Consider the following 12,470-nt stretch of genomic DNA (forward strand, 5'->3'; position numbering starts at 1 on the left):
ATGGATGATTAGGTTGAAGAATATCTTGATATGCTCATTTTCTGGCTTCTCATCAGGCACAAATCTGACAATGACCAACATAATGTGTCTTACAGAGGTGCCAGATGGTGCTCCTTGGCACAGATTTTCCACCATTTTTCAAAAAGCTATTCCCTCATTTGTTGACGGTGGTGGAGAGCGCTGTTCAAATATAAACTGTTTCCATAGATACGTAGCTCCCATAGGTGATCAACTGGGTTGAGATCTGGTGGTTGTGAAGGCTGTAGCACATGATTCACATCATTCCATCAAACCACTCAGTGAGCCCTCGTGTCCTATGGATGGAGACATCATCATCCTGGAGGTAAGCGCTCCCATCAGGACGGAGAAGCTTCATCATGGGATAAAGGTGATCACTCAGAACAACCTTGAACTGATTTGCACTGACTGTTACCTCGAAGGTGACAAACCATGTCAGCAAAATGCCAAAATAACTAAACTAACAGCACTGCAGGGCTTCAGCCCAGTTTTGTGATAAAGTGCTCAGGCTTCCCCGTTTTTTGCACTTTGCAGAGCAAAACTGTGAAAAGAGAAGTAGGCCACTTAAGATAGAAAAGAGGTGTTCAGGACCTTAGCAAGGCACCTGGTCCACCCCCATTGTGGAGCCCACAGCAGTCCAGCCTCATACTGGCTCCCTTTCTACTCCCACTCCAGGCTTGGAGGTGGCCGAGTAGGAAGACACCTGAATGCTCCTGGAGCATGGCGTTCTGAATCTGCCTTAGCCTACGAGGGTCTCTGTCTTTGCTTCAAGTCTAATGGCAGCCATGATGTAAAGCAGCTTTCTCCTCCTCCTGTGCATGCTGCCTGTCCAATGACGTCTGCTGAACTTAGGGCTTTGTCTACAGGGATCTCTCTAGACCACGGTGGTGGTTCTTGGCAACACAGGATTAGATCCCAGTCCTTCCATGGATCTTGGGCATAGTCGTTAATGTGCTTCAGCATCCCCCTCTTTTGACACTTGTTGTTGATCTAAAATGTTTTTTCAGATCTACATTTCTGTAGGACACAACCTCTGCCACGCTAATAGCAACAGCTGCAGGTCTTTGCCAGAGGAGCCAGGTGCAGTCCTTTGTCCCTGTCTCAGTCGGTTGAGCTATGGTCATTCGCCTCTTCTGGAGTAGACCAGGAGGACCAGAACCAGTTTTAGCCATGCCCTGTCCAGGTTTTGGCAGAGACATCCTGTGCAGACAGTCTGTCACGCAGACTGACCAGCTCTTTGCCTGCTTTGACTTCAGCAAACTGGGCGGTTCCTTGTTGAAGTCTTGGTTGTCCTGCTGGATTGTGGACACCATTCAGGAGATGTGTGTTTCCCAGGTGTGCCAGTCACATCCTGGGTCTGAGCACACTCACCTGGTGGTGTGACTACCACATGGCCCCCATGGTGGGGGGTCTCTCTCGCTGCCAAATGTGCAGTAGGTCATCTTGGTCCACTTTTTTCTCACATCCATCACAATATAACAGCCAGTCCTTCCTCCGAGGTGGTCTGATGTATCAATGAGTGGCTGTGCCTGGCCTCCGTCCACCTTTGCTGTCTCCCTTGGTCAGCTTAGCAGCTTGCTATTGACCTGAGTGACCACTTTAGCTTTAGCTGTTTCATCATGGCCTTTATCCGTGTTCCTGAGGTCAGTCTTGCATTTTGCAGACTGACTGAAGCAGTCTTTCTGCCTACCAGGTCTGGTCTTTGTCCAGGGCCTCTGCCTGGTTGGTATGTTAATAAGTGTACATCTGAAAATAGTGCGTTTGTCAAAGTCATGTGGTTTGGGCTGCACCGTGGTTCCATTGTAACCTTGGTTCTCTGAGTGAAGAGACCATCTCTCCAGCTCCTCTGGCCGCACTGAGACACGTTTCGATCAGAACTATCAGTGAATTCACGCCAGCACAGGGGCTTTAAAGTTAACCTGTGGGGCATGACTGGGCAAGCCGGTGTGTCTTTGAGAAGTATCCATGTACCCTGACAAGCAGGGAGGTCATTCCCCATCCATATGAATCAGTGAGGTGTGGTAAGGTTCGGACTTCATCACAATCTGATCCACAAATATATGCACTGTACAGAGGAGCTTATTGGCCATTTGATTGGCAGCAGTTTACGGGTTATGTTTCATATCTGCATTCTTTACACATTTCATGTGTTTTTTTTTTTTTTTTTTAAGTTATTGCGATCTTACCTTTACATGAAGTCCATGCTCCGCTCCTTCTGGACAAAATATCCGTTACTTTTTTGTAGAAGTCTCCTGATCTTCCTTCGCTGCACTTAACCTGCTAACTGTATATCATAGTCTAGTTTGCTGTCACTGACTCTGCAGCCGCGGAGTCACCAGAAGCATGTCTGGGGTCAGAGCGCCCCCTGCCATGAGGCCAGAGAACTGCCTGCCTCATCTGGAACCTCTTCTCAGCCGTTTATGATGCTCAGCACACGGAACACGTTACACACATACAGTTGGTAACAAAAACACTGTACATTATGATATACATCAGCTGAACTATGGAAAGTCAGTTCCAGTATTAAATGTGTTTGAAACATGTTATTGGCGACATCCAGACAGCAGCACGTTGACACTGCAGGCAGCCAGCAGGTAGTGAGGGATTACGCAATCTAAGGTGAGGCTCAGTTCGTTGCTGCCTCACCGGCTTCTCTTCCAAACATTTGAATGGGAAATTGCGAAAATTTAGCAATTTTAAAATTTAAAAAATCACCAAAATTGATGAGGCTAAATGAAAAAATAAATGCTTTATAGTACAAATCACTGGGTAAATACAGAGGCACAGAGTTTGAAGCAGAATCCTGAGTTGACGAGAAGGTTGATAACCACTTCTGTGATACCAATGATCTCTGACTGGAGCTTTAGTTTTTGTAAAGCCGACTTACACAAAGAAAGCCTGGCTATGTCCAACTTCAGCAGAGTTTTAGGTGAAGTTTGGACATGCAGTCTGTTTGGATGAAGTTCAGTGTCTTCTGAATGGTAGACACACACTTGTTCAGCTCATAAGAAGTAAAAACATGGCATGTAATGGTTGTTCAGCTGCTGTGAAAAACACACTCGTAGAACATGACTTGCAATAATCTGGACCCAGTTTTTGACATGTCCACAGTGTTTGGAGAGACCCACAAAACGTTAGTAACAACCATCCCCACAGCTCTGTCTTTTCTCCATAAATCAGAAAGTGTGTCTCTGAACAAGCCGTTCAGGTTTGCAGCCTGTTGTGATGTCATAACCCTGTAAGCCACGCCCCCTGCTGGCTCCTCCCCCTCTGGCCTCCTCCTGGACTAGAGTACTGAAGCAGGCCTTTTGGAACAGAGCTACAACCACAAGTATTCTAAACATGGTACAGTTAATGATCTGTACAGTATTTTGAGCTGTAACTTGAGGTACACATTCAGGGACATGTGAGATTTACATTAACCTGGTTAAAAAAATAAATAAAATTAAAACAAGAGTATAAAAGGGACCTTTAAAGGTATAATGCAGTTTTAAACGAGGTGTTTTCATAAGGTCCTTCACTTTAATTAGGCTCTTATTAGTGAAAAGTCACTTTGCGACAGTCCAATTAGTTTTGGAGAGCACATTGTTCTCATTGTTCGAGTTCTCACCTCGAAAGCTCCGACAGAAGAATTGTAAAGATTTGAGTCCAAAGAAAATCAAAGTGTCTCAACCTCCGTCTCCTTCCAAGTAAAATCAGACGCAGAAAAGGATTTGAATGGTGTGTGCATGATGACGACGAGTGTTTCTGATGTAGCGTCCAGATCTGCTGCACAGATTGCTTCGCTTGAAGATAAGAGCAATATTAGCAGTGTCAGCTAGATTTTCCAGAGGCGTACTTGAGGCCGGTGGTGTGTAACGGCACATAGAGGCACATCTGAGGAAAGATAACAGATATAATGAGCAGATACAAGCAGTTCTTCTGTTTCACCAAAGATTTCACGTGAACTCACAAAAGAGAAGACATGAATCGGTTTTCTGCTACTGTTTTATTTAATTTGTTCAGTACTGGAGTTTCATGGACCAAACAATGGCACAACACTGCGTTACAGTTTCTCTCTTTGGGTACAACCGACTAACACAAACGTTAAAATTATTCCTCTACAAAATGGACTAAAGTACACACATCATACACAGTCTCTTTCTCTATCGCAGGCACCCAGCACAAAAACACACACACAGGAACACTCACACACTCGTTCTACTCACACGCTCTCGTACACACCACATGCACACACCCATTCACAATAGAATACATTCTCAGGAAAAAAACAAAACAAAAAAAAAAACAGTCAATTATAAATTGTAGAGCATTTCATATCATTTTTTTCATAACACTCATATTGAACAGCACCCACCTCGAACAAGAAGCAGGCCGTACCATAACATGTCTGTGTGGCAGCTATTTGGCAACGCCTGAACAATACCTCACCTCACAATAGGCTTTATTTTGGGAAATTACATGATGATCCAGTGACAATAAGCACGGGCCTCACTGAGTTTACTTCCAAATACATCCGTTTTGGAGGGGCGATTATCAGCCAATTACTGTAGAAATATGTTCAATTGTTTGTTTCAGTTATTTCTCATTTTGGTTTTCATACCTTATTTTGAAATGAAACCCTGAACTATGAACAGTAGGTCCCAGCTCAGCGCTATGCAGGACCATACAGGAGGTTTTCCCTGCTTCAGCCCATTAATTACAAATATTCCACGTGACCGGTGACTGTTTTCCAAAGCAAGAGCTTTTTGGTCGATTTCCTACCATCAAGCGATTGGTTTACTTTCAGTGCACTATCAAAAAATTAACTTGGGAGAGACCTGAAAAGTCCATCACCTTCGTTTTCACGTCCCATGAAAGGCCAGAGGACTTTGTTGGAACACCAAATCAAAGACAAACAGTAATTACAATTTGGAATTCATGGCGATGGTGTGGGGATTTTGACCACTACAGGCCCAGCCATATGATTATACTAGCATGCTATTGTGATTCTAGCTAACACTTAGTATGGTGCTACCCCTGGAAAGCAAAACAAAAAGTAAAAGTCACTTAGAAATTCTATGAAGTCATAAAATTTTCAGAGCTCTGTGACATTATGGGGGTTTTCTACATCCTGCAGGCAACAAATAAGACCCAGTTCAACAATGAAGAAGTTGTTTAGCTTCAGAAAACTGGAAACTGCAGTTGATCTGAAAAAAAAAACATTTCACCCCAAGATCCATTAAATGGCTTTTGATGACATCACATGATCTTCATTAGTATGTAGCCTGGGGATTAGAGATGTACAATCTGCATTTGATTTCTGATCACTTTCTGATAAACATCTTCTGACTGAACACTAAATAAAAGGTGGACGCAGCCTCTGGATATGAAAGTGAAGCCATTGCAGAAGTGTCTTAAACCTGCATTCTTTGTAACAGCCAGCAGGAGGCGACTCCCCTGGTTTCTAAAAGAAGTCAGATTGTATAGAAGTGAATGACAAAATGAACCTACTTTTCACTTGATCTCTTATTTCAGTAAACGTTTTCCGAATGAGTTTTTGGTCTCAATCAGTCGTTTCAAGATTTTTTTAATGATGTTCGCTTTCTAAGTTATGGTCCCATTTAGAGTAAAATAGATGAAAAATACAATCAGTGCAGCTGACAGAGATCGTGCTCAATGATAAGAAACTTAAAAATGTCTACTACTTGCCCCAGTGGCAAGACTGTTTTGTCATTTACTGTTTCCAAGGTCAAGAACTAACTCTGACGTGTGCTTAACTAAAAATAGACTTCAAACTTTCTTCGTGGTCAAAAAAAATAAAATTGTACCATCTACATGAAGTGATCAAACTCTACGTGTAGTCAAAGGTTTGTTTTTCATATGAAGCTGACTGGACGCCTGTTTCTGGCTGTGGGCTGATTTAAAACAGAAAACATCTCAAACTATCCTTTAAAATGACTCTTGCCTGCAAATGACGGCACACAAAGACAGTGATGATTCTAAAAAAATAAGTAGCTAATTGTTCAATGTGAGGGACAATTTATCTCAATTAAACTGCACCTATTTAAAAGTTAATCCTCATAGTGTAGAGAAAATGCAGGAAACCTAAAAACCTCTGCTTTAAAAAGTGCTCAGCAGTTTGTGTGATTTGTAGTCAATGGCAGAAACATGCAAAACCTCCGAGGTTTGATGAGCTCTCAGTTAGCACTGACACTCCCTCATCCTCCTTGTGCCCAGCACAAAGACTAGAAACGTTCTCTTTTCATGAAGGACACTGGTAACAGGAGATTAGTCTCTAAAGAAGCTTTTAGGGGGTTTTACGTATGCATTTTTATCATCTGTCAGGGAAAGCTTGCGTCTTTTGAGCAACACGACACACAGATAAAGTTCACTGGCTTGCAGCAGAAGCTACAAGTGCTACAGACACACAGACACTCAGACAGGAGATGCCTCTTATTCCGCCTGCCACTACATTCACCTTCAGACCAACACTCCAGTCACACAGTACACAACTCCAGTCGCATTGTGCTGATATAGAGTCCATCTTCAATATGTGGTATAGGATTTTATAGACATATTAGTACCAATGGGAATGACACAGAAACATTTAGTTAGGTTATAAAAGAAAAGCATAGTATACACACACTATACTTCCTATTTAATGGAAAAAGAGTGTATCTGGGTGGATGCAGATAATTAGAAACATGTATATACTGTAGTATGTATGTAATGCCATCATACAAGAAGTCTTTATGGAGACGCTTCTTCTCTCTGGCAGCTATAGGACATGTTTGAGGGATGAAGCAGGACTCGGCAGTGAAAACACACACAAACTGTAGTGGTGGTGGCAAGATTGACGCATCCTGCTGCTTACGCTGTTGTTTCTCTGTGCGCTTTAGTTTAACACTCAGGGTTTGAGAAGCTTCGTTCTAAATGTTTCCTCACCGTGTGAATGAACGGGGCCAGAAGTGAGAGATTCTGGGGTAACTGTGAGCTACAGAGTGGGAGCAATAACAGGAGACACGGCTGCCTTTCTCTCTTATTGCCGCCACATGTGGCACATTTGAAAACAACACAAAAAAGGTAACACAAACGTAACTCAGATCTTTTTTTTTTCCCCTACAGTTTAAAATATAAAATTCAAGTGCAATTAAAGTTCCAAATATTAGTTACATCACATACATTTCTCTCTAAAGTAACAATGTGTTACTTGCAGGTAGTTTATCTCATCTTGTTATACATCTTTTTTTTATTTAAAAAATTACAATATAGACTTTGCGATTACCCTAATTAAATCTTTCCCTGTGCTCCAATGGATAAAGCACCCACTGAGGTGGAATGGTTCAGATTTCCTCACTGTAACATTTCTTTCAAATCGGTTTTAATGTTAAAATGTGTTTTAAGTGCACGAGTTGTTTTCTCGTCTCTGTTTTCGTGCACATTAGGGACAATAAAGAAATCCAGTTCAGCGTACATCCATGTACTCTGTGTGGGCCGATGCATCTCTACACATCATGCATGTACAACTGCGAATGTCCACACGTTCATATCTAAAACATCTGCAATGTGAGCTTCTGCAAGTTCCGACATGTTCAGTATAAATATTACAAAACAACACAACAACACACAAAAACAAAAGAGGGCGGAAAGGCTGCAAAAAAAAGTCGTCAGAGAAGGTGCAGAAACGAGGGGAACGGCGAGAAGAACAGAACACAGACTACACCGTGTGCAGGAACAGGGTTTGACCGACTTATGGGTTTGCTGACACGGGCCTTCAGCTAATTACTGGACGTGCCACATGTGTTTACATCTACACATATAAAGCAATGCATTTTGGGAAATCTGCTGAGAATTAAATGAGAAGATCATCACAACTGTTAGACAACAGCCAGCAGCCTAAATGTGGCCTCATAACTATTGAATTTGTCATTTGGGGAAATAACACTTATTTTCTTTCTTGCTGAAGGTTAGATGAAGACATTTATTCTGCTCTCATGTCTGTCAGTTGGTAGAGAAACTACAGCCAGCAGGTGGTTAGCTTAGCTTGAAACACAACCTTCAAACAGCTCCGGTGGCTTCCTCCACAAGTACAGAAGAGCCATCTGTTAGTCAGAGGTGTGGCTGAACAGACAAACAGGTGGGATACAAGTTTTACAACACAAAACCCAGAAAAACACATAATAATGATACCTGTTTGTTTAAAATGGTCAAATTCAAAGAAAGAATATATAACTGCAACACATGGAGGGCATTTCTGCTGGATTCTAAAAACACTGGTACCGGCCTTCAGAAACCTCGTCGGTCAAACCGTGTAGGAAAAGCAACTAGAGAGGAGGCTGTTAATGATAATCATGTATTACAAGTCAGAGGGACCAAAGATGTTAAAGGCATCATGTGACAAGCAGGACTGAGGACAAACACAGGAAATGAAGCCATAGAGCGGGTATACTGATGTATAGACTGAGGCTGGGGGGAGCAGATGGGGGGGTTACATTTAGGTGGTTGGATTTGGAACGATGCAGGACGACGGGGGTCTTTAACAGGACAGTGGAGGGATCCCGTCTATTTGTACGGTCGTAGGAACCTGGTGACTTTGGAGCGCAGCAGCTTGATGAAGGAGCGAGGGAACATCTCTTTGGACTCCTGTGCCGTGTACCTGAAGTAGTTCTGGGGGTGCGCCAGCACGTCAAACAGGGCTTTTATCAGCTTCTTGTCCTGGAGGAAGGAACACAGGGACGAAGGGCGTCACCCCACTGGACCAATTATATAAAGTAAAGAAGTTTTAAACCTTTTGTTTGTGTTCTTCAGTAAAACAAAATGAACGGTTCATGTCAGTCCATGAGAAACAAAGGTCAAAGCTCTACAGACCAGGTAGTCTGATGCATCATTCAGTACCTTCAGTATCTCCTGGTGGTTCTCAGAGGCATAAAGCCGGCCGTCTCGCACTATGTCCTCTATCAGCTGCTGGTAGTCCTCTACAACACAACGGGTGTAAAGAAGGGAATCAAACACACAAAAGAATATCAAACAGCAGAAACACAATGTTCCAGGTTTAATGTAGATAACAATATAAAAATCTGTCCAAACAATAACTAGCTCCAGACTTCACAGTGAGTCGTGGGGGGTCGTATGAAACCGGGCTGAGGCTGACTCACCATCATAGGTGACATATGGAACTTGGAAGCCTTTGCCACTGTTGCCCTCGTTGGACTTAAACTGGATCCAGAGCTTGCGAGAGCGAGAGGTGAAGGCGATGGGTCGCTCGTACGTCTGACACGTCTCGTAGGTGGTGATGGAGGTGGGCAGGGCTGGAGGAACACCACAAACATGCTACAATTCACTACATCCTTCCATAGGTCTAGGACCACTTATTTCAGGCCAAAACTCAAGAAAAAAAATAGTAAGTTGGCCTTCAGGTGAAACCGTTTGGTCAAATAGAAGTGTTTTGAAATCAACCTGGTTCAGGTGCAATGAACTCCACGTGTGCATGTCATGACAGCATCATTTGTAGCAGAACAAGGAGGTGAAGTCCTTTATTATTGTACAGGCAGAGGTTAACATTTAGGAAAAGCATGATGCCAGTGGTGTACATGGTTCCCTATAGCCTTTTACAGACATGCTATAAGTTACATTTCCTGTTAAAATGACAGCGTTGTGTCAGTCAGATTCTATGTTAATGGTCCTCACTGCTTCATTCAGACATACCACCACAGTGCCCAGAGAGTAGTAGTAAGCACATGACATCTGTCAGACACAGACAGCTCATCAAGTGATGTATAATACATGATAACGCACTGTTAAATAAAAGACTAAATCCAAACTAATAGCAGCTTATCTGACTGTCCAAATGAATAACTACTAACCTATCAAACTATTACTTTATAAATAGTAAAATTGTAAAAGTCCCGACAGCTGTGATGGAACTCTAGACTCCACCTGAGCAGCTGGATGACTCAGTGTGACAGCTCACCTGTCTGAGGTGAAGCAACGTACACAGTGTGACCATTCTGATCAATCCATAACTATCAGTGTTTAAAGATTTAAAGATGTTTAAAGTTACTGCTGTTTGTCCACATGGAGGTGCTCGACTGTCCCTGTCTGGAGACGCTCATATTGATCCTGCTGCTGTCTGGTGCTTAACAAACAGTTCATGTTGTCAAGACATTCATTAGTGGTGAGTAATGAGTACAGTAATGATCAGTAAGTAATCACTACATTATGCTTTTTATTGGTGGGTCCCACTGATCTGTAAAGTCTTATTTTTATGGACATTTCAGTTTGTAATAGATGTCAACCTGCTGAACATAGTCAGTAGAGAGAAATGCAAACTTTGTCTTTTGCTCTCTGTTTTGGATCAATATCAGTGAAAAAAGTCTTCCACAAATTACTCTACACAACTCACAGTAATGTTGCTTGTGTGTGTCTGTCCGTTAACATGATGCCATGCAGTTTGTGATGCGGAGATGTGTCGAGGTAAGTAGGTCTAGGTCTAGGTAGGAAGACTGTAGCCGTGACTCTTACAGAAAAGGGTTCTCATTCAGACACAGAGTCCACACATTCAGATGTCGTTAGATGAAGGGAAAGGAGTGTATGTCTGAAAGAGGGTTATTTGTCTTGCATAGATCAGGCATTGGGAGTTTACCGCTCTTCCTCATGACCAGCACATCTCCACACTCGTCTTCAATGGGCAGGAAGATCTCTGGCACCACGATGAGTATCCGCCTCTTGTGTGGTGGATTTATAGTCCAGACACAGTCCACATTGGACGGGTAATCTCCAGGGTAGTTGGGAGACTCGATGTAGCCTGTGTACTCTCCCAGCTCACCTCCACACAGCTGGTCTGAGGACACAATAACAGGGACACTGAAGTATAAACCATTTCAGTAGGTTGAGCACTTTACTTTACAGTGCTCACATAAACCACTCTGAATGTGGATCTCAGTCATTTATTCTAGAAGTAGACTAGATAGAAATGTTGTTACTTTTGCAGTGGGAGACGTTGGTGGCACCATCGAAGTCAGTGGTGGTGTTCCCGGGGCAGGTGATGCAGTAGTTCTGCCCAAACTCAGACTGGTAGGTGCCTGCTGGGCAGCGGATGCAGCGGTGGGTGCTGGAGTTGTAGTAATGTCCAGGAGCACAGTGCACTGAGGAAACGGAGGGAGTCAGTGAACACACAGCATAACTGGATGAAGATAAACACAAAGCAGCAGGACATCCACCTGACAGATGACACAGCTGTGACATTACTCATGTCTGAATTACAGAACAGGCAAAGCACTAAACCCTGCGGACTTCATCCTCTATCTGTACAGATTTCCCCCTCATACACATCTGAACACTTCTTCATGACTGCATTTACAATGAAACCGTTGACAAATGACTTATGCCACTGCAAACGCTATTGTCGTGCACAGTTTCGAAGTGACAGATAAAAACCTCAAATTACACGTCACAAAGTCGAGCAATCTGCAGAATATTAAAGAAGCCTACAGACATGCGTGGAGCACCGTGGGGCTGATACGGACAGATCTGAGCTAAATGCTAACAAGCTAACAGCTGACAGCGCTGGCATGCTGATGATAAGGTCTCACGGTTTCCGGAGTTAGAAATGTTATTAGTTTTACAGGTACTGGGTCATAAATCAAAGCATCAGCCAAACTGAAAATTGAAGTCAGGGATTTTTAAAGTCAGGAGGTTTCCCCTGAATGTCAGAGAATGAACATACAACATATGCACTGATGGATATTATATATATTGAATATTAACTTATTTTATTGGAACTCTGTCAAAAAATACTGAACATTGTATGTAGTAACACAGAAGCAGACATCATGAGACAGCGACTGTCTGACACACAGACACAAAGCCTCACCTTTGGCCTCACAGTCCCTGAAGGAGACAGATCCTTCATATTTGGTCATGAGGCCTCCTCCACAGGTGAAGCACAGAACTCGGCCCGGTTCTGGCTGGTAGGAGCCCAGTGAACAGGGCTGGCATGGGCGGAACCCGTCAGCAGAGAACTGACCTGCTGGACACTGACCTGAAGGAGCAGACCGAGAAAACCACCGGACTTTATTCTCATTTCTCTCCCATTCCTTTATTTTCAATGCGACAAACAGTTTGAACTTCTACATGAATCATCCAGGCTCACTGTGTCTCAGTGAGGGTCAGTCAGTTAATATCTGTTCCCTCTCAAGTCTCCACAAAGAGCTCACACTGCAAAACGTTAGATCGAAGAAAGACGACATACCTTCGATCAAAACAAGTCATGCTGGCTGTTTGTCTAACAACATATTTCTTCTTACCAGGCAGAGTTTCACTTGCTTTTCTGTCCTTAATTATCATAATGAGATATTATAACTTGTTATTTGTCCATCCATCATCTCTACACCTTAATCCTCACCAGGGTCATGGGGGGCTGGAGTCTATCCCAGCTGACTCAGGGTGAAGGCAGGTTCACCTGGACAGGT

The 12,470-nt window shown here is 43.1% G+C and overlaps 1 protein-coding gene across 2 annotated transcripts in view; it reads right to left on the minus strand.

Moving 5' to 3' along the window:
* Positions 1–3,987: 3,987 nt before the first annotated feature.
* Positions 3,988–12,470, minus strand: part of scube1 (signal peptide, CUB domain, EGF-like 1) — a 127,705-nt gene continuing 119,222 nt past the window's right edge. For both annotated transcript variants that reach the window (XM_008288233.1, XM_008288242.1), the window contains 6 exons: positions 11,873–12,040; positions 10,983–11,144; positions 10,643–10,840; positions 9,156–9,308; positions 8,896–8,975; positions 3,988–8,715 (listed from right to left, as the gene is read on the minus strand). In XM_008288233.1, coding sequence (XP_008286455.1) covers positions 8,563–8,715; positions 8,896–8,975; positions 9,156–9,308; positions 10,643–10,840; positions 10,983–11,144; positions 11,873–12,040 — 914 coding nt within the window. In that variant the 3' untranslated portion in view covers positions 3,988–8,562. The remainder of the gene's footprint in view (positions 8,716–8,895; positions 8,976–9,155; positions 9,309–10,642; positions 10,841–10,982; positions 11,145–11,872; positions 12,041–12,470) is intronic.

The sequence above is a fragment of the Stegastes partitus genome, unplaced genomic scaffold (genome assembly GCF_000690725.1).
Source record: "Stegastes partitus isolate 25-593 unplaced genomic scaffold, Stegastes_partitus-1.0.2 Scaffold12, whole genome shotgun sequence".
NCBI lineage: Eukaryota > Metazoa > Chordata > Actinopteri > Pomacentridae > Stegastes > Stegastes partitus.